At 37.8% G+C, this 21480-nt stretch overlaps 1 protein-coding gene across 8 annotated transcripts in view; it reads right to left on the bottom strand.

Annotated features, from left to right (window-relative positions):
• PCLO (piccolo presynaptic cytomatrix protein) overlaps positions 1-21480 on the bottom strand; it is a 353234-nt gene that overhangs the window by 175773 nt on the left and 155981 nt on the right. For 7 of the 8 annotated variants that reach the window (XM_053926477.2, XM_053926478.2, XM_053926480.2 and 4 more), the window contains exons 5-6: positions 12495-17568; positions 10118-12132 (exon numbers count right to left, since the gene is read on the bottom strand). In XM_053926477.2, coding sequence (XP_053782452.1) covers positions 10118-12132; positions 12495-17568 — 7089 coding nt within the window. The remainder of the gene's footprint in view (positions 1-10117; positions 12133-12494; positions 17569-21480) is intronic. The other variant, XM_053926482.2, reaches the window with a different exon arrangement.

Here is a 21480-nt window from a genome sequence, read left to right as displayed (position 1 = left end):
AAATATTTTCTACTTCAATTTTAAAACAACCAATGTCACTCAATAAATTCAATAAAAATAAAATAAAAGAAAGAGCTGAATTTTAAAATGCAGGATTTTAATCATAAAGAAATTATCTGACAAAACTGTATTAGTAATGGAAAAGGTAAGCGCTATAGAAAGAATGAGAATTTACAAAGCCAATCTTTAATATATGAATAATCTCTCTGATATATATAAATACAATCATTATAAAACAGATGTTTTCATCAAAGTCAGTTTTAATAAACTGATTTCTTAACATTGCTTTTCAAAGAGAATGAAAAACAACACCTGATAAATATCATTTTTCAAATCACACTATCATCATAGTCACTACTTCTTAAATCTGTACATTCTGACAGAAATAAAATTGGCAGAAATAAAACTTCTCCATTTAGGTTATGGAAATTACTCAGAAATAGACATTAAATGGTTCCAAAAATCTTAAATATAGCTATCAAAACAGCAATCAGTGAAGCAAAACATATTCTTGTAACAACACTTCATGAATACCATCTGCTTAGCAATAGGATCTTGGCTTAACTCTAGAATGAGATAATTTTAATAAGGAGTTTGCCTATTATTCAAAAAGCTCTAAACTTGGACAATAGTGTAAGGGTAGAACAAATCAGCTTTAACACATAACAACTTATGTATTTTTAAGACTTGTAGAGTTATAACATTTTAAATGTAGCTTATTTTAGTACAACAGTGGTGTGTATCAGCATTGGCAAAACATGTGCTCTTTATGAAACATACGCATTTTTGATAGAGAAATCATTTAAATATATACATATACATATATGTATATGTGTGTATATGATTTAAGACAGAGAAACCTTGGAATGAATTAGATCCCTTCCAGCTCCAAACAAATTCTTTGAATTCAGACTCTATTCCTCTCAATGGAAAATGTCATCTTCTCCCCAGACTTTGTAAAGAACATGTTATATCCTTACTTTTAAAGAACATGTTATCATTATTAACCTTCCTTTCTGAAGTCATTGATCATCTGAGGTTAATGATGTAATCAGTTTAACTGTGCAGAAGAAAGAGAAAGGGCATAAGAAACACATTTGGTTCTCTGGTTTATGAAAATTTTGTAAATGTGACGCTAGAGAGAATCCACAAATAGATGCAAAAATACTGCACTGAAATAAATTTGAGAAAGTATAGTGTCAATCATTCAGCAAATGGTAGAAAACCACAGAGAAAAGCAAATGGAAAAACTGTAACACAATGCCACACAAAAACTACAGTGGGAAGATGAATAACATTTTGTTTGTTTGCTTTGTTTTTATTTTTTTGTTCTAAGTGGGAGTGAAAATTGGTGAATTTCCCCAAGCTGAAAGCACTTTGATGGATAACAAGGTCCACGCACTCACTAATTTGTCAAGTTAATTTACTGTTATAGAGAACCTACTATGAAGAAGGTATCTTTCTAAGAACTGGGGATATAGCACAGAACACACTAAATAAAAATCCTCGCCCATTAATTTTGGTGGGGGAAGAAAGACATTAAATAAAATTGCAAAGGAACAAACAATATTTTTGATGATGATATGTGATATGTGATGTGATATGTGAGACAAATCAAGAAGGACATAAGCACAGAGTGTTAAAAAGGCGGGCGGTTTTCAACTCGCTAATAAAGGAAGGCCCCAAGACCCAAAAGAGTAAATTAAAAATGCTTACAGAGCATTGAAATCTGAAACTTCCAGAGAAGCAGCATTAAATACTCCAAAGACCATGAAAGGCACACAGTCACTATGAGATGTAAAAATTGTTTCTCTCAAGCCATAAAGTAAATCTCTTTAATGGTAGTTGGCACATTTATGGTGAGGATACACAAATACTGCCAAATATGAACCTGAGGGAATCAACTCTACTGGACACACCTGCCAGACTTAGTGATGAGAAGGTCATGTTACTTTGTTCAATCATTACAGCAGTTTCCACGCATTTTTAACTTTTTCGCTTCCACAGAACATCTTAGGTGAAAAAGAGTTGTACTGATAAAAGTTAGAAAATCACTGTTTACATACTACCTTTCATTTGAAACCATACTTCTTCCTGTGCTTTTCCTAAACCATGGTGAAAACAAATTATTATCCAGTGATATCTAAGTGGCAAGCTTAACTCCATAGAAAGGAGCAAATTCTGACTTTGTTTTAGTTGTACCCCTTGGGAATCTTCCTGGGGAGCAAACTAATGGGTTTAAGAAAAAAGGTAGTAATTTTTTCCATCTTTACTCAGAGTTAAAAATTTGTATTTGTAAAAGAAAGTAGGCTGCAAAATAAAACTATTTGGATATAAAAACATCATCAAAAAAATAGAATTTGTCTTTGGGACTATAACTTTGATGCCAGAGTGAAGGGGTCTGGAAAAGGGAAAGAGCTCACCTCTTACAGATATTAGGGAATATTACAAAATGAAATAAAATGATTTCAGGTAACTCCCTGCTCCAGTGATGCCCACTGTGTCTGTCATTTTATGTTTATGTTAATTAGTGCTAATTTTAATCAACTGAATGTGTACGATATCTTGGGGGTTAGCAAAGATTCAAATGCCAGTGAAACACTAACTGGACAAAACATGCTCCTACCTTGGAATTTCTGGGTCAAAGATGTGACCAAAGTCTATGACGGTAAAACCATACAAGAGTTAAAGGCTCTTATGCCACATAGTTGAATTCTTATAGTGTGGGAATGGAATAAAATTTAAATTTCTGATGCTCCAAATTGCACAATTAAGATAAATGTTTTGAAACTCTAGGAAGGGATATTTTACCCATAATGAAAAAAAAATAATTAAAGTTCTCAAAAAAAAAAAAAAAGCTTGTAAGATAGTCACTAAGAAAAAAAAATGTGTAGGGAAAGAGGACCTAGAACTAACTAAAAAACAGTCCAGTCTGCATTTGCCTGTGAACAAACAAAACTAGCAGTAGAGCACTCTCCTATGTGTTAGGGCTTGAATTGTGCCTCCACATCCCCTCCTCCAAAACAAATATGTTGTTGTCCTAATCCCTAGTACCTCAGAATGCGAAACTATAGAGACATAGGGTATTTACAGCGGTAATTAAGTTAAATCAAGGGCATTAATGTAGGATCTAATCAATAGGACCGCTTTCCTTGTAAGAGAGGAAATTTAACAGAGACAGACACAGACAGGGAAGACACCATGAAGAGACACAGGAAGACCATAAACTACAAGACAAGGAATGCCAGATGCTAGCAGAAGCTAGGAGAGAGCCCTGTAACAGTTCTTGGAATGAATCAAACCAGCTGACACCTTGATTTTGGACATCTAGTCTCTACAACTATGACAACGAACTTTTGCTGTTTAAGCCACTGGGCCTGTGATACTTTGTTATGAGAGTCTTAACAAACTAATACAATATATTACATAGGCAAGAAGAACAAAATGATCCCAATGGTAAGAGATTAGGCACAATCACTTCCACTCTGGTTTATCCTATATTTTTAGAGTTTACCAGAGTGTCTGAAAAAGAGCAATGAATGATTGAGGTAATGAGTGAATGCAAACAAGAATAAAATTTTAAATGAATAAATCTAATTAAGAGGGATTGAAACTGGAACTTTAGAAGAGCAGAGAAAATGACAAGATAAAAAGACACCAAGCATGGTATTGAATTAGTAAGAAAAATATGAAAAATGTTAAGTAAGCATCAGAAGAGACAGATAAAGGATTAAAACTGTAAAGTACAGAGTCTAATATTTGAATTCTGGCTAGGTTTTTGTTTTATTAAGGAACCATAGTATTATATCAATAGATGCTAAAAAATCATTTGATAAAACCCAGCACCCATGTATGATAAAAACACTCAGTAAAGTAGGAATAGAGGAAGCATACCTTACCATAATAAAGGCCCTATATGAGAAATCTACTGCCAACATCTTACACAGTGGGAAAAAACTAAAAATGTTTCCCTTAAGATCAGGAACAAGACAAGGGTGCCTGCTTTCACCACTCTTATTCGACATAGTGTTGGAAGATCTAGCCACAGCAATTGAACAAGAAAAATAAAGGAAAGACATCCAAATTGAAATGCAGTAAGTAAAACTCACTATTCACAGATGACATGATCAGAGTACATAGAATACCCTAGAGTTTCCACCAAAAAAAAAAAAACCCTTTACCTAATAAGTGAATTCAGCAAAGTAGCGGGATACAAAGTCGATATTCAGAAATCAATGGCATTGTTGCACACCAACAAAGAATTATCAAAAAGAGAAACTAAGAAAAAAAAATTCCATTTACTATAGCAACAAGAAAAATAAACTACCTAGGAATATATTTAACCAAGGATGTAAAAGACCTGTGCTCAGAAAACTATAGAAGCACTGAAGAAAGAACATTAAGGAAGATACAAATAAATGGAAGCATATACTGTGTTCATGAAGTGGAAGAATTAACACAATTAAAATGTCTATGCTACACAAAGCAAACTATAGATTCAATGCAATTCCTATTAAAATACCAATGGCATATTTCACAGATCTAGAACAAATATTCCAAAAATTTATATAGAACCAAAAAAAGACCCCAAATAGCCTCATCAATCCTGAGAATGAAGAACAAAGTTGGAGGGATCACAATATCTGATATCAAACTGTATTACAAGGCCACCGTGATCAAGACAGTCTGGTACTGGCATAAGAACAGACACACAGGCCAATGGAACAGAACAGAGAGCCCATAAACAAACCCAAGTCTTGATGGTCAATTAATATTCGACAAAGGGGGCACGAGCATACAATGGAGTAAAAACAGTGCCTTCAATAAATGGTGTTGGGAGAACTGGAGTGGCACATGCAAAAAAATGAAACTAGACCACCAACTTACACCATACACCAGAATAAATTCAAAATGAATAAAGGACATAAATATAAATCATGATACCATCAAAGTCCTAGCAGAAAATATAGGCAGTAAAATTTCAGACATACCACATAGCAATGTTTTTGCTGATATATCTCTGAAAGCAAGGGAAATAAAGGAAAAAATAAACAAATGGGACTACATCAAATTAAAAAGTTGCTGCACGGCTAAAGAAACCATCATCAAAATGAAAAGGGAATCAACAGTATGGGGAACATATTTGCCAATGACACATCAGACAAGGGTTCAATCTCCAAAATATGTAAGAAACTCATATGACTCCATATCAGGAAGACAAACCACCCAATTAAAAAAATGACCTAAGTAACTGAATAGACACTTCTCCAAGGAGGACATACAGGCAGACCAGAGGCATAATGAAAAAATGCTCAATATCACTAGTCATCAGAGAGATGCAAATTAAAACTACAATGAGATATCACTTCACACCTGTCAGAATGGCTGTGGTTAAGAAATCAACAAACAAGTGCCGGTGAGGTTGTAGAGAAAAGGGAACCCTAGTGCACTGTTGGTGGGAATGCAGACTGGTACAGCCACTATGGAATACAGTATGGAATTCCCTCAAAAAACTAAAAATAGAACTGCCTTTTAAAAAAAAGATTTTATGTATTTATTTTTAGAGGATAAGGGAAGGAGAAAGAGAGAGAGAGACACATCAATGTGTGGTTGCGTCTCATGCACCTCCCACTGGGGACCTGGCCCACAACCCAGGCATGTGCCCCGACTGGGAATCAAACCAGCAACCCTTCAGTTTGCAGACCCATACTCAACCCAGTGAGCTATACCAGCCAGGGCTGGGACTGCCTTTTGACCCAGCAATTCTGCTGATGGGAATATATCCTAAGAATCCTGAAACATCAATTCAAAAGAACTTATGCACCCCAATATTCATAGCAACACAATTTACAACAGCCAAATGTTGGAAACAGTCTAAGTGCCCATCAGTAGAAGAGTAGATTAAAAAACTGTGGTACATTTACACAACAGAATACTACACAACACAAAAAAAGAAGGAAGTCCTACCCTTCAGGAAAGCATGGGTGGAACTGGAGAGCATTATGCTAAGTGAAATAGACCAGGTGGTGAAAGGCAAATACACATGACCTCACTTATAACTGGAATCAAATGAACAAAACAAACTAACAAGAAAAATAGAACCAGAGATATGGAAATATGGAACAGACTGATAGGTATAAGTCAGGAAGGGGAGGGAGGATTGGTGGAAGGAAGGGGAAGAGATTAGTCAAAGCCCATGTATGAATGACTCATGAACATGGGCAAAGGAGAGGGGATTGACTATGGGAGAGAGGAGGTGGGCTGGGTGGAGGGGGCAAAAGAGGAAAACTAGGATAACTGTAATGCAATACACACAAAAAAAGACTATGAGAAAAGAGAAAAAGGAAACATGATAAAGTCAATAGCCTATTTTGGACTTTGTTCCTCATTTGTAAGGTGGCTGGACTATTTTATAGCTGAATACACTTCAACTTGTGTTCAATGTTTCAGATGTCTACATAACAATGAAGTGGAATTGACATTTTAAGCCAAGGAGATATTAGTTTAGATTATCAACAAGACTGGCTAGGATGGCTCTAGACTGTGGTAATTTAAAGGTGAGCAGCCAGAGTCTTTTAATGCATATTTTATACCATTGCTTCTATGCCTATACCGGTCCCTTTAATACATTTTTTTTCAATAAATGTTGAGGGCTTACTTTGTTCTAGGCACTTGGAACTATAGCAGCAAGCAAAGCAAAATTCCTGCTGTTGTAGATGTTATGTTCTACAACATGAAAGGTGGTATTTGATTAGAAATATATAAAAATGAGGAGGGTGCAGATACGGGGATCCACACTGATAGGTTGGCTCATTTAGAGAGTGCAGTAAAGACAGCCTCTTTGTGGAAGTGAAATTTAAGCAGAAACATGTACACCAGAGTTAGCCAGGCAAAGATACGGGGAGATAGAGAGATTCAGACATGGGCCCTGGGTAAGGATGAGGTTGGCACATCCAAAGCAGGAAGGGTAAGGTCAGTCATAGAAGTAGAGCAAGAAGGTGCTGGGGGTGGGAGGGGAGGCAAATGCGGTAAATGACCAATGAGGTTGTGAGACAGGCCAAGACAAGATCATTTGAGCTCCTGTTAAGACATTTCTGATATATATTCTGAATCTAATAAAAATCTGTCAGAGTTTAAACTGTAGAATGCATGATCTCCTCTGACATACGTTTTAGAAAATCACCCTAGATGCAGTTGAGAGAACTGATTGGAAGAAAGCCAAGAGTAGAGGGAGTCCAAGGGCTAGTACGCGGTGAAAATTAAAAAATGATGGTGGCTTTGATCTAGGCTCTCTACCATGAAGGGAAGTAAATTGGAACTCCAATTCAGCAAATTAGATCCCCTGCAACCTTCTCCTTTGTAAATTTCCAATTTCATTGCTCCTCTTTGCTTTATAATCCGTTCACCCATCTGAACATTTGCACATTCTGTTCCCTCTCTTTAGAATGATTGTCATTTTCCTCTTCATGGTCCAACAGAAATCTCACATTCATCTTCTTGACACTTCCAGGAAGAGGAGATCTTACCACAGTATCTCATATAGAACAAAACTTATCTTCCACACTGCATTGTAAGTGTTAACTGTGCTGTCTCAATTGCAACTGAACAGTGTGATTTTTTTCAGCTTTATTGGTTTGAGAAAATTGACAATATGTACACTACTGAGCTACATTTCTTAAGCTCATATCACTGTGAATATCACTTAGAAGATTATTCTTTTCATACAGCTAATACTTAATAATCCAGGCCTCTAATTAAAAAATTAACTTAGTTTAAAACAGTCTCAAAGTATGACTAGAAATTTACAAAGAAACAGATTGTGAAATTCACATTCTAGAATCAAAGTTCCTAAAGTGCTAAAAACCTTGCCTGTATATAAAATGGCCTACCCTGCGTGTGTGCAGTAAAACAGTATCTCTGAGTCTGTATACAATTTGTCCGCATTACAGCATGTGTTGAGTTTGATCAATTAGAAAAATGAGCTGTTGAATTGTGCTCCAAGGCTCAATACTCCTAGGATTTTTCAGGGTCAGGGCATTATTTAGTAATTCTACTCAATTTCTTTTATGATTCAATACAACCCATTGTAGCTTTTAATTCATATTTCCAAGTCCAAAGTAAACATTGTGAGGAAAAAATATTGACAACTTGAATCTCTTATTTAACTGAGTTCATTTGAATTAAAAGTACAGGGCCATATATTAAGTAAATGATCACTAGATCAAGTGGAAAAGCCTAATCTTTCTAATGAGAGAAACCTTGAACATTACTTTCAAATACTACTAGGAAACACATTTATCAAGTGTTTCAAGTAACTCTTTTTTTTTTTTTATTGTTATTCAATTACAGTTGTATGCCTTTTCTCCCCATCCCTCCACCCCACCCCATGTGAACCCACCTCCCTCCCCCCTCTCCACCCTCCCCCTTGGTTTTGCCCATGTGTCCTTTATAGTAGTTCCTGTAATCCCCTCTACCCAGTGTCCCCGCCCCCACCCCCCACCCCTGCCCTGGCTATTGTTAGATTGTTCTTAACTTCAATGTCTCTGGTTATATTTTGTTTGCTTTTTCCTTCTATTGCTTATGTTCCAGTTAAAGGTGAGATCATATGGTATTTGTCCCTCACTTCCTGGCTTATTTCACTTAGCACAATGCTCTCCAGTTTCATCCATGCTGTTGCAAAGGGTATAAGTAACTCTTTAGGTGCATTTACAGGCCACAGCTGTAAAAATACCTGTATTGTATAACCGAGTTACAGTAACATCTCACAACAGATTTAATTCTAGAAACAAAGCTACACATAAAAATAATTATCTATAAATTGAATGAAATCTCAATGTACCAGTGGTTCCCTGACTTAATAGTTACGACCTCTGTCCTCCACATGAAAACAGTTTTACATTTCGGATATACTGTTTGAGAAAGTACATAATAAAAAAAAGTCACTATAGAACTAGAAAACTTAAACATGAACTTGTAATATTTATATGGTTGATATTTCTACATACCTATAAATGTATAATGACATATTTTTCAGTTGACAGTCAATGTTTAATATACAGGATGGGGCAAAAGTAGGTTTATAGTTGATTGTGTAGAAAATAATAAAATAATAATACAAGAATGAACTGTGTTTTGCATACTCACAACTGTAAAAGTACTTTTGCTCCATCCTGTTCATGGGTCAGGGGAAATATAGCAATACCTCAGAAAAACATGTTTAGAGGCTTCTGGGATTAAAGACCTAGAGTTCAGAAATCAGTGCATTAAGAGAAACTTTTAAATTGAGCCATTATATTTAACAATAACCTTCTAAAGAATTACATTAGACTTTAAATAGGATACATCTGCTTTTAGAGCTCGTTAATATTTATTTTTTGCTATAGAGTTCTTCACAAATGTGTTCCACATATCTCTATATGTTCTCTTCCCTCTGAATCATATCTATATATTACTAAATAATATTTATTAATCTCTTTTATTCAAAGAAACATTTTTATTCGCTTTTATGAAAGCACCAGGACTAAGGCTTACCTGAGGTTAGACAGTTGTCAGAAGCAAAATAGGTATGAATGAACCATGAAGATTATATCACACATTCACCTGCCTGCCTCAGAAATGTTCTTTTGAGCAGTAAATGTCCCAAACCTTTTTATGAAGACATTCTAGCTACAGGAAGAAGAGACCAATTCAAGAATCTCCAAAGACCTTTCCACTAAGAATTCCCATATCCATGAGTCTAACTTTATAGCTATCTTTGCCTTATTTGTTTATATCCAATGTTTATACCATCACTGAGTATGAATATTAATTATTTTCACTGAAATCATGGCCTATAATAAACACTTGGGAGATTTCAAGATTAGAACAAAATTTTCAATATCATTAAGTCATAAAATAGTAGATCCTTTCTCATTTGTGCTTACAAAATAGTATGTTTTCTTTTTGTGGGAATGTATGCATTTTTATTTCTTCCCCAAACTACTAGTGAAATAATACTCACTGAAATTCAGCATTAGGTTCCTAAGGTCCCAGCAGTTTTATTGCTTCCTAAAGTCTGCAAACACATGGTTAACATCAACTCATCCATTGTCTTCTAACTGAAAAGAATCACTCTTACCGTGTAGCCCTCGGTATACTGAAAAGGAGCCCTGGAATTTTCATCTGCTGTTGGACTCAGAGGCTTGGGGTCAGACATGGACCGCTGCATCATCTTGGCTGTCTTAGGACTCGCTGGGGGAACTTTAGCCATATCTGGATGCAGTACTTTCTGTGGACTTACATCATCAGGGAGGGGTTTTTCATAAGGTACAAAGGCTGATTCTAAGGCTTTGCCTGGTGAAAGTGGTGAGATGGGTGAATAAAGGACTTTTGGAGATTTGGGTGGGGAAGGAGCCAGCTGTAGTGTGGAATCTGCCCGAAGGTGAGATGAATAACCAATCTCTAAAGGTGTTGGGCGTTTCTTGTCTTTGGGTGGAGATGTGGCACTCAGATATTGAGGGCTCTGTGTGTCTGAATCTGCTTCTGTTTGACATCCTAAACTGCCCCCTTTGTAAGTCTTTTCAGGTGCTGAAATGTGTTTAATTATTTCTACCTTGGCATCCACGCGTGCACGTATCGAAGGTGTTCGTATGGTTCCGACCGGTTCAGTTTGCACAGATATCTCTGCCACTGTTTGAACTGCTATACTGGAGACTTTGGAAAGGGGTTTGGTCTTCTCAGCCTCTGGAGTGCTGTCAGCGTATTTTGCCACACGAGCTTTTCTCCTTGATCTAGCAGGCATATCCCATTCATCCTGATCTTCATCATCAGTTTGGACGCTTGTATCAACACTCTTTTTAGTTTTCCTTCTCCTACTCGCGTAACTGCGATCTGCTGTGTCTTCGTCATCAGTTTGTACACCACTGTCTACTATCTTTTTAAAAGAGCGGGTATCATCTGCCGTATTTTCCCCTACCTCATCGTACTGTCCACGGGCTTTAGCTCCAGAACTTTTCTTTTTGGGTTGTTTTTCATCTTTTACAACGACATCTGTTAAGGGTATTTCTGAAACTGTATTCAGGATGCCAGGTGGGGCAATGTACTGAGTAACGCCATCAGACTGAACCGTGTACCATCCTTGGCTTTGAGGTATTTCAATTGCCACAACGGTTGAGGCTGTAGTGGTTGCATCTTCAGCTGCCCAAAACTGACTGGCTTCTGGGGCAGCATACTGACCTTCCAACATTGCCTGCTCTGTCGTGGTTTGTGGAGAGGCAGTTCCAGAAGGATCATAGTTATACTGGTAGATCTGGCGAATTTTTTGCTCCTCTAGCTGCTGGTGAAGCTGTTGCTGCAGCTGTTGGATCTGCTCCAGCTGTAACTGTTGCTGAGCTAATGTCTCCTGCCTCATCATGAACTGGGCTTGACGTTCTTCTTCCTGCTGATAGAGAAGGTGCTGCTTCATAGACTGCAGTTCCTCCAGCTTTTTTTGAACCATGATCTTTTCTTGTTCTCGGAACCTTTGAATTTCCTGACGTTCCCACTCCAACTCCTCAGCAAAACGCTGTTGCTTAATTTTCTCCAGTTCCAACAGCTCACGCTCCAAGTCTAGCTGCTGTTGTTGTTTATCGTCTTCAGGGACAATTAAAATAGCACTTTCATCTCCCACCACTTCAGGAAACACTTCAGATGCTGTGGTTAATGTGGGAACTGAGTCTATTGTCTCAGCAGTAAGAGTTTCCATAGTAATAGTCTGCAGACTGGCATTGATATCAATACCAGTTACTACAATGTCTGTTTCAGATGCACCTGTTGTTAGGAAATATGATCTAGGCATTGGCTGGCTCTGATGCAGGGTGGATAATGTAGTCACTGCATCAGTCATATGCACACCAGACAGATCCCTCACAGTGGTGCTGAAAATGGAGCCAGGTTGTGTGGTGATAGCAAATGTGGAGGGGATTGGAGTTGCCACTGAAGAATAGACAACGCCATTAGTTGACCTCAAAACATTTCCCACACCATACTGGGGTCCTGGAGGTGGCGTCATTCTTGCTGTGGAATATTGTGGAGTACTAATCCCAACTCCTGAAATGATTTGTCGTGTTTCTGGATATGGACCTGTAGTCTTGCTTGAATAATCCATTACCTCACCTGAAATACAGGGTAGAGTTATAGTCCAGTTCCTAGAATGAACGATGGTTTTGGGGTTTGAAAGAGCTCTCAATCTTGATGAACATAATTAATGGGACTGCATGCAAATTCACTGGTTAACCTAATTAAATGCTGAGTAAAAGCAATGTTGAACATGCAGGCACATGCAGATGACTTTGGGCAAAACAAATTTCTAAAAACTGGAGAAATAAAAGTGCACATGTACTTCAAAATATGTTGCCAGAATATCCAAAGAAAGAGAAAAAGTAACAAAATGGAAAAGGGACCACATTTTCATCCTGATATGAGATGAGGAACACCATGATATTTCAAGGAAAGGTCGGATGCCACATCATACTGACCTGCAGAACTTCTCCCTGAAGTTAGATCTACTGCTGCATCAGTTTCTCCTGAATAATCAAAGGCATTCTTACTTTTATAGAAAAAATGTCCAGCTTCTGCTAAGTTTGTATCAGACATGGAAGGCTTCATTCCCCCAATCCCTCTGTAACCATATGGCCCTGATCGATCATACTGATAGTGGTCATCCCTATAACCAAAACGATCCTCAGGAAGAGTAGTTGCAGGCTGCTGTGCTGTGCAGCTCCTTCCAAAAGGTAACTTATAAACCACATCACAGCACACAGCTCTTCTCCCCGCAGTCAGATCAACAGGCTTTTCATCATCTTCTATTATTTTGGTCACCACACCTGAAGTAGATTCATCCATTGTCACTACAGTTCTATGAGACTTTGTTGTACTGAGATCCACTACTTCTCCATCAGTGATTCTCTGGGACATGGTGCTGTCACTCCATCCATTTGTGACACCAACAGGAGGCACAGTAACGGGCTTCGTAGTAGCCAGTGGCATTGCGTGTGCTGAAGTACCTAAAGATAAATTTATTGGTGCTTCCTGCCTAACTGTAGGAAAGGACTGGCCACCTGATATCCTGTATGGGAGCTCAGTATGCTTTGATGTAGTAAGCTGAAGTGGTGGTGTTGTTGCATGTCCTATACCCACAAAGCTTTCTGTGCCCGTGGTGTAACTTGCACCAACTGTGCACGTGATAGGAGTCACTGACTCAGGGGCCAGGGATATTGGAGTCACTACTGATGAGGTTGCACTGAGATTTATAATAGAGGGTTGGACAGCACTGATTTGTCTCCCATAAGCTTCATTTGTTGCAGTCTGCCTTTTCAAATCCATTGTAGAAGCAGAAAGATCCATACATTTTTCAGTTACTTTAATTTCCACTTTTGGTACTGTACGCAAATCGATGGCATCACCAGTAAGTTGCAACTTTCCCTTTTCTTTATGCTGATGCTTTTCTAAGGTTAGGTTGTCCAAAGCAAGAGGCTCTGGAGGAATTGTGATAGCGACACTGCCGAGACCAACACTAGGGACTGTACTTCTGGCTACTGAAACCTCAGCCTTAGAAACTTCAGTTTTAAGAAACTGTGTAACTGAACTTGGAGCTGCTTGATATGAAGATAGTGTTGCAATAGGAATAGCAGAAAATGTCTCCAAACCTCCTGAGATGTACAGGCCCTGTTCTGATGAATGTGAAATTTCTGCAGCGGTCACAGGAGGAACTACAGAAAATACTGGTTCAATGGCAATCAGATCTTTGGAGGGTGATCCCATGGGCCAACTGGTAATTGCTTGACTAGTTGAAGAATCTGTTGGAGTCCCGGGTTCAGATGGTAATGTGATAACCACGTAAGTTTCCATGAGGGATTTGGAAAATCTTGGTGAGGACTTGTTAGAGTGAGGGGAAAGTGGGGAGGTAGGGGAAGGCAATTTATACTCTGCTGTAGTGACTAAATTTAATGTCATATTTGAAGCTGAAGACAGACCTGTTGGTTTGGGGTATGTATCTGTTGGTTTTTGTGTAGTTACTGGAAGCTGAGGAACTGCTGGTTTAGGAGCAATGGGAGGTTTGCTTGGCTCAGGTCTATGTGTAAATACAAGTCCAGATGGAATTGAAGACGGCTTAGGAGGAACAGGTGGAGGTGCAGTGGTACATATTTTTGTTACAGGAAACCCATTACTCCTTGGAACAGCTGTGGTCTCTATAGTGGTAACACTGTCAACTAGAGGTGGAGCTGTCAGAGTCACTGGAGCTGTAACTGTTACCTTTTTTTTAGGATGAATAGGGGGTTTAGGTGAGGTTGGTGGAGGAAGTGGTGGGGGAGGAGGAGGAGGTGGAGGTGGAGGAGGGGGGGGTGGAGGTGGGGGAGGGGGTGGAGGTTGAGCAGATGTGTCCAAAGAAGAACTGCGTAAGAACACATGTGTACTAGTTGGAAGAGAGGAAACAGAAGGACTGCCAGATGGAAACTGAGATGCGGGCTTTGCTTGACCAAAGACTTCAGATATAAGGCATGCAGTTGAAACTGGCTCTTTCATTGGAAGGACTATTCCAGAAGGTGGTTCATCAAACATAGTTTCAGATAAGCTAATTTTAGTTACTTCAACCTCTGACTCCTTCCTTTTATAAGCTTCCAAAACTTCCAGAATAATTCCATTCCCAGTTTCCTTCTTGGCTTTCTTCACTGGGTCTTTTTCAGGTATAGGTAAGTCAGTGGAAATGGTATCAGCAAGTAGTCCCTTGGGTTTAGTTTCTTCAGATTCTAAGACAGAAGGTGGCACATCAGAGAAGGAAATCTCAATATGATCAGCTCTAGTTCTACCATCTGGTGCAGTAGTCTGATCTAAAGATATACTTATTTCTTCTGGATAGTCTATAATGCTGCCTGGAAAATATGTTGATGAAGAAATATCCTCAGAATCTTCAAACTTAGTTACTATGTCTACTGGCTCTGTATAAACTGTGGTTATGCTATCAAGGGTGGTAATGGGTGAGGAGCTATCTGTGGTACAAACTGAAGAAACAGATGATGTGAGGGAAGGTGTGTCAGAGGGTGGAAAAGTTGTAGCACTTTCTGAAGGCTCAGAGTATGTCAAAATAAATGATTCATGGGCAATTATCTCTTGAATTTCTCTTGTATAATCGGTTACATATTCATCTTCAATTTCCTCTGTTGAAAAATGTTGGGTTATTTTAACATCTGGAATAGAGAGTGTGGCACTGCTAGTTGAATCTGTAAGGGATGCTCCCGAAAGAATACTTGATGTCAAAGATGCATCAGGCAACCTATCAAAGTCCATAGTAGACTCTGTCATGTCATCCCTGATGGGGGGCTGGGTTGGACTGGATTCAGGTGTTAACTGCATCTGTTGCCTCTTCATGAGTTCTTCATAGGCAGCATCAGCATCTAGTAATTTTTTTTCTTCACTGGTCGAAGTTACCATACTACCCAAATCCACTATCTCATGGCTTTCTGGGATAATATAAGAGCTTGAAACAATGTCTTCTTGAGGCACAACAGAACATAAGCTTTCTAACTCATAAAACTCTTTCTGGAGGTCTGTAATTTTCTGCATAGGATCATCATAAATCTGTTCTGGAAGTCTTATTTTTTGCTCTCTCCCTCTCTGCTGCATAAATCCATTTTCATCTTCTTGCCTTGTTAGCAGACTGCCATCAACTGAACTAGTGAATGTGTCCTCTACTAAAGATTCATAAATGTAATCTTCTATTAGCATCCCACCATACAAAGGCTCCTTTTCAAATATTTCATCTCGTTCATTTGCAGCTGGAAAAGCTTTATATTTGTGGGTTTTATGTATCATTTCTTCATATATCTCCTCAGCACTTTTTAATACCTTTTGGCCACTATCTTTCTGTGTAATAAAATGCTCATCTGTAGGTGAGTATAAAGACACAGCTGTGGGCAATTTATAAACTTTTTGCACTTCTATTATTTTTTCTGGGCTTATTTCAAAACCTTCTGGATCTGACTCTATGCTAGGTGAATACTCAGAACAAGAAGATCGATGAAGCTCCTCCATTTCCGCAGCCTGACGCAATTCTTCTGTTGGAGATGCATCTTCAATGGGAGAGAGATTACTGGGGGGTGTCTTTGGTCTTTCCCTCCTTCTCTGAGCCCGAAGCTCATCTTTGTCTTTCTTTGATTTTTTACTGGAACTCTTTCTTTGTTGCTGTTCTAACTCCCGCTGCTTTTCTTGCTCCTTCAATAATTCTTCTTCCTCTCTCAATTCTTCTTCCTCTGAAGAATCTTCAATAGTAGGTAAAAGAGGACCATGTGATCTGTGCCGAGCTTTGCGTTGCTGTTTGCTCTCTCCTTTTTTGTGACTTGGGCTACTGTCACTGTCCTCATCAAGTGATGACACTGATGTAGGAGATGTGCCTGGAGTGAAGCTGGAAGCATGAAGACTCGAAGATCCTTCCCCCCTTGACCTATCCTCTGGTGAGTCTGTCAGGCTTTCCATTTCTAATTCTGGCTCTTCATCAAAATACAATGCTGTTTTTTTCTGTGATGACTCTGCAGAATATTTATCTGCTATCGTGCTGTTGAGTTCAATTGTTTTAAATCGACGTAGCCCTCCTCCACCAGCAACTACAAGTTCTTCATTCTCCTGACTTTTAGTTTCTCTGTATTTAATTTCAGGACTTTCATCAAATGTCTCATCATCTTCATCATGCCATGAATGGCGTCTCCCTGCATCCTCGTCAAAGCTTGTGCTACTTTTTCGAGTCAGTCGTTTGTGTTTCCCTGCTGTTACTTTCCCTTTCCCCTTTGTTTCTTCCTTCTTCTGGCTCTCAATAGTACTACTGATCTCTTTCAGCTGGTCCCTAATGAACTCATCATCTTCAGAACCTGAAGCATCTTCATCAGCACTCATTTCTATGATTTGTTTGCGAATAAAGTCCTCTTCTTCACCTGATCCTTGACTATCTTCCTGTTTGTACTCATCACTGCTTGATGAACCAATACTAGTTCTCCGTTTTCTTTGTGGGACAGGTGAGTTTTCACTTTCGCTACTGTCTTCAACCGAATCATAAGGCTGTCTTCTTGTAGCTATGTCATCAACAAACTCAGACTTTTCTTTGTGGTCCTTTCTGGAAGGAGCATCTTTTTGGCCATCTTTTGTAAATGTATCTTTTTCTTCTCGACTCTCTTTGAGTTTCTCTTCTGAAATTATAGTTTCCAGTGCTTCAGATAAACTCTGAGTTTTCTGTTCATCCTTAGGTGGCTCAGGAGAAAGCACTTCAGGGTGTGTTTTCTTTCCTGACGTGTCTTCAACAAGTGTACTTGCCTGGGCTTCCAAAATGGACAGGACAGTACTTTCTAACTTAGCCAAATCTGAGGGGCTGGAGAGGCTGCTTTCTTGTAAAAAAGAGTCCTTCTTGAGTCCCTTGAGCAAATCCTTTTCATCACTTGGAATAAGACTTGGAATTTCACCAAGTGAACCTGATATGCCATCAGAAGAATATCCTGTGTCACTCAGACCTTGTGGGCTTTTGGGCTGTTGAGAACTTGAGGTGTCTGATTTGTCATCTTCCTTTTCCTAGCAGGGAGGAAGAGATATAGGAAAACTTAACATGATTAAACTAATAAAATGGCCTCTCCATTACTCACAAATAACTATTATGTACAGGGAAAATATAGAAAAATGTATTCAACTTTATGCCAGTATCATTTTAAATAAATCTTTGGGCAAAAAAGAAAAAGAAAATAGTTAATGCATATTGATTAAGGTTAGTTTTCATTTAATCTTAGTTTAAATGTCAATTCACAATGATATTTTCAGTTCATTAATATTCTATCTGTTTACATTTCAATACCATTTCCTTCAAAAAAACAGGATTTTCTTTCTCAGTTTATTTACTTTGGGATAGAATTCAAATTATCAAAGAAAAAATTTCATGATAAGTTCCCACTGACATAACTAATACTTCTGGATTATGAGGACAGGCAAAGAAAGAATCAGAGGATAGGCTTTTACCCAGCTACAGGTATTATGGGATATTGGAAAATTAACTGAAGTGAGCATGTATCATTATGGGGCCACGATGATATTTGCCCCACTTACCACCAAGGAACTTTTTTCCTGAGAGAGATTCAAACAAGGTACTGCTTTTTAAAAACATTTTTAAAATGCCTTTAAAAACTACACTTACTTGGTGTTGAGGTTAATATTATAATGTTGTATCACTTAAATAGAATGCTTAGAATTGTAAACTGTGAAAAAGTAACACAGTAATTGGCCTGACTCGTGGCTTCAGTAAAAGAGAATTAGCTATTATTTTTGTAGAGTTGTTAATCACATTTATCTTCAGCATCCCACCTGAAGATATTTAAGAACTATCCCTTACAAACATCTTCATACTTTGAAAATACTTGGATTTTTACCTTCACAGAATTTCAAAGTCAGCTCCCTTCAATGAGAACAATAACCAGCTTTGTGAAGGGACACATGGGCTTTCTGGGAAGCTGAGACAGACAGTAGGCAAATCAGAGGCTTGATTGACTGCTTTCCTATGATATGGTCATGATGACAATTCGATTCAGAATCAGAGAGGCCTTAAATAAAAATGTTAAACATAGAGACTTTTTGCAAAAATCCAAATTTTAAAAACCTATGAGCAAAAGGAATCCCAGCTGATCCAGTTAGTTTCCATGCTTAAAAGAGAACGTCAAAAAACCCCACACCCCTTTGAAAGGAAGAGCTCAGATGAAGAGCTGCACAAGGACATGTTTATTTGATGCTGGTCTATGAGGTCACTCAATTCCAAGTCTGTGTCTTCAACTAACCATTTCAATATTTTTATTGGGTGTGCAGGCATGCGCTCCTCCAACCTATCGACAGACGAAATGAACAGATGTCAGGTAGGATAACAAACATGCAAAAACGTATCTCTTTTTTCCTGACTTCTTTCCCTCTTGCCTTCCTTCCTTTTCTCTTCCACCTTTTGCACCTTCTTCCCTACATCCTCCTTCTTTTACCTACAGAGTTCTCAAATATAGAAGTGGTTGGCTTGCTATTCATTTTATATTCATTTTCATCTCCATATATGTCTTTATTAGGAATGGTTAGAGGTGTAACTTGACACACCACAGAGTAAAATGCTTTAGTTGAATTTACAACATAACTCAATTTTAAAATGGCAATCTGATATATTTTTCACAACACAGTCCAAAAAGCAATGCCTACCCCTTTGGTTTTCCAAGAATTAATTTCCCTGGACCATTTCAAATGCCTTTGCAGGAAAGGGTTACTTATTTACAGTTATAAGACTGTAGTAATAGGGCTAATGAGCACCCCAAAACTCTGCTTCCTTTCTCTTAAGAGCTTCACATTGAAGAGGTAAGCACAGGCAAAACATTCTTCTAATAAAATCTTTCTGGATGGTCACAGTGGAGGGAAATTTCCATTTCCTTACATTCCACACAATGCCGGAGCACACTTTTGAGTCTAGTATGCTTTCTGTGTCTTTCCTTGTCTCCTTTCCCAAGTTTCACTAAATCACAGTAAATACCATAAGCAAAGGGGTGGAGTACCTAGCTTCTTGTGAATAAAAGGTCAAGAAAATTATCTTTCATAATCAAAGTTTGGTGGATTCATTTGTACTCCTTATTTTGTGTCTGCATATATTATGAAACATAACAATGTAACAAAACTATACCTATATAGAAGAAATGTTACTGCTGTTATATGTAACAATTCACTGAGTGGAATAAAAGATAAATTATAATTTTATTCAATAGATTCTGAATGTTCTAATGACATTTTACAAAGATAAGATTAGGACCAGACATATATAATATGACAAAGGAAACTGAGATGCATTAGACAGAAGACTAACATGCATAAATGACAAAATACCTACCCTACAATCCCTTTTATGAGGCTCCTGTGTTCATGCTTTCCTTCTTTCTTTAGTAATATGTTTTACCCCCTTCTCCCTCCTGCCTCTGTCTTCTTGGTCTCTTTCCCCCATACCCCTCACAAGATTCAATCATAATTTACCTACGATGATGCTGTGATGAATTCCCCCCACCCCGGCCCACCAATGCCTCTTCTTTTGATTATTATGAAGTGGGAAAATCTGGGAAGATTTTGTTCTGCAGGTTTATGGGTCTAAGATAAATGTTAGGATTGGCTAATAAGAAAATCAAGTTAGGTGACCAAAGGCCATTTGGCTGAACTGTTCAAAAGGAACATTTGGTAATGTACTTACTGCAGCATAAAATAATAAAAAACATCATAATGTCAATTTTTATCATGCTAAGTAGCATAGTGTATAAAGTCCCCTGACACAGGTCAGTGACCTGCTTCTTCATTATAGTATTAGCTTGTTAATCATCAGATCATTTGCCTCTTCGATTTAAGGTACCTATTCATCTTTTCACCTGGGCTAAAATTTAAACAGGAAGTTTTTCTTTGTATACAGATATCAGCCCAATGAGGTACTCATCTGTCCATCCATTTATCCTTCCTGTGGCCATCCACTCTCCTTCATGAGATACCTGGTGCGAGTACTAGTGCAGTTTGTACTGATGTGGGTTCAGCAACCTATAGAGATTTAACATTGCGAAACCTGCTTTGTAAAGAACGTATCTTAAAAAGGGAATGATTTGATCAAACTTGGAAGAGTACATGGAACTGAGAAGACTATAAAACACAGCTTGTAAGTTGGGTCTGATTTTCTCTAATTATTCAAACTTCAAACAGATGTCTGAAGTACTGTAACTCTAGGAAAATATGATCAAAGGACTTATGTGAGGAAAGAATAATTGGGCTTATTTTCTTCCAAAAGTCTCTAGAATTAAAAGATTGAGAGTTTTCTCTCAGTTGCTTCAAAAACTATGTAGCTGTATATTTATTTTTGAGAAGAATATCAAGCAATTTACTAACCTATTAATGCTTAATGAAGTAAATAGATTCAAATGGTTCTTTCTAAGTGACATACATATACAATACACATACATATGTGTCTAAATATCACTGAATTTTCTTATTTAGTATTATTTTCTTCATTTATATAGTCTGGTGTTAAAATTAATTATCCATTTCATTTTTTTAACAAAATACATCTAGAGTAACCTCAGAAATCATTAAATAAGAATAAAATTCCAGTATCTATCCTTTGCTTGAGAATTTTGTTTGTCATCTTAGGTAGAGGCAGTGAGTGGGAACAGCCATAATTTAAGCATATGTTTTTTAAAAAGAAAGTAATGTTATTTTTGTCAGCTCCCCCAAGGAACACATTTTCCTATTTTTTTCTAAGTATATTTCCCATTACATCTATTATAGTGACTTTTGTTTATTATTATGTATCATGCATTTCCCGTGCATAGAAGTAGCCTGGCTAGTTTGCATATATGAAACAATAACACAATTTTCAGAGGCTAAAATTCATATTCTTTACTTGCCAAAATAAAGCAAAGAGTAGAGAATTCCCTTTCCTTCCAATAT

This window comes from Desmodus rotundus, chromosome 6, assembly GCF_022682495.2.
Source record: "Desmodus rotundus isolate HL8 chromosome 6, HLdesRot8A.1, whole genome shotgun sequence".
Taxonomy (NCBI): domain Eukaryota; kingdom Metazoa; phylum Chordata; class Mammalia; order Chiroptera; family Phyllostomidae; genus Desmodus; species Desmodus rotundus.
This window is presented reverse-complemented; position numbering and strand designations above follow the sequence as displayed.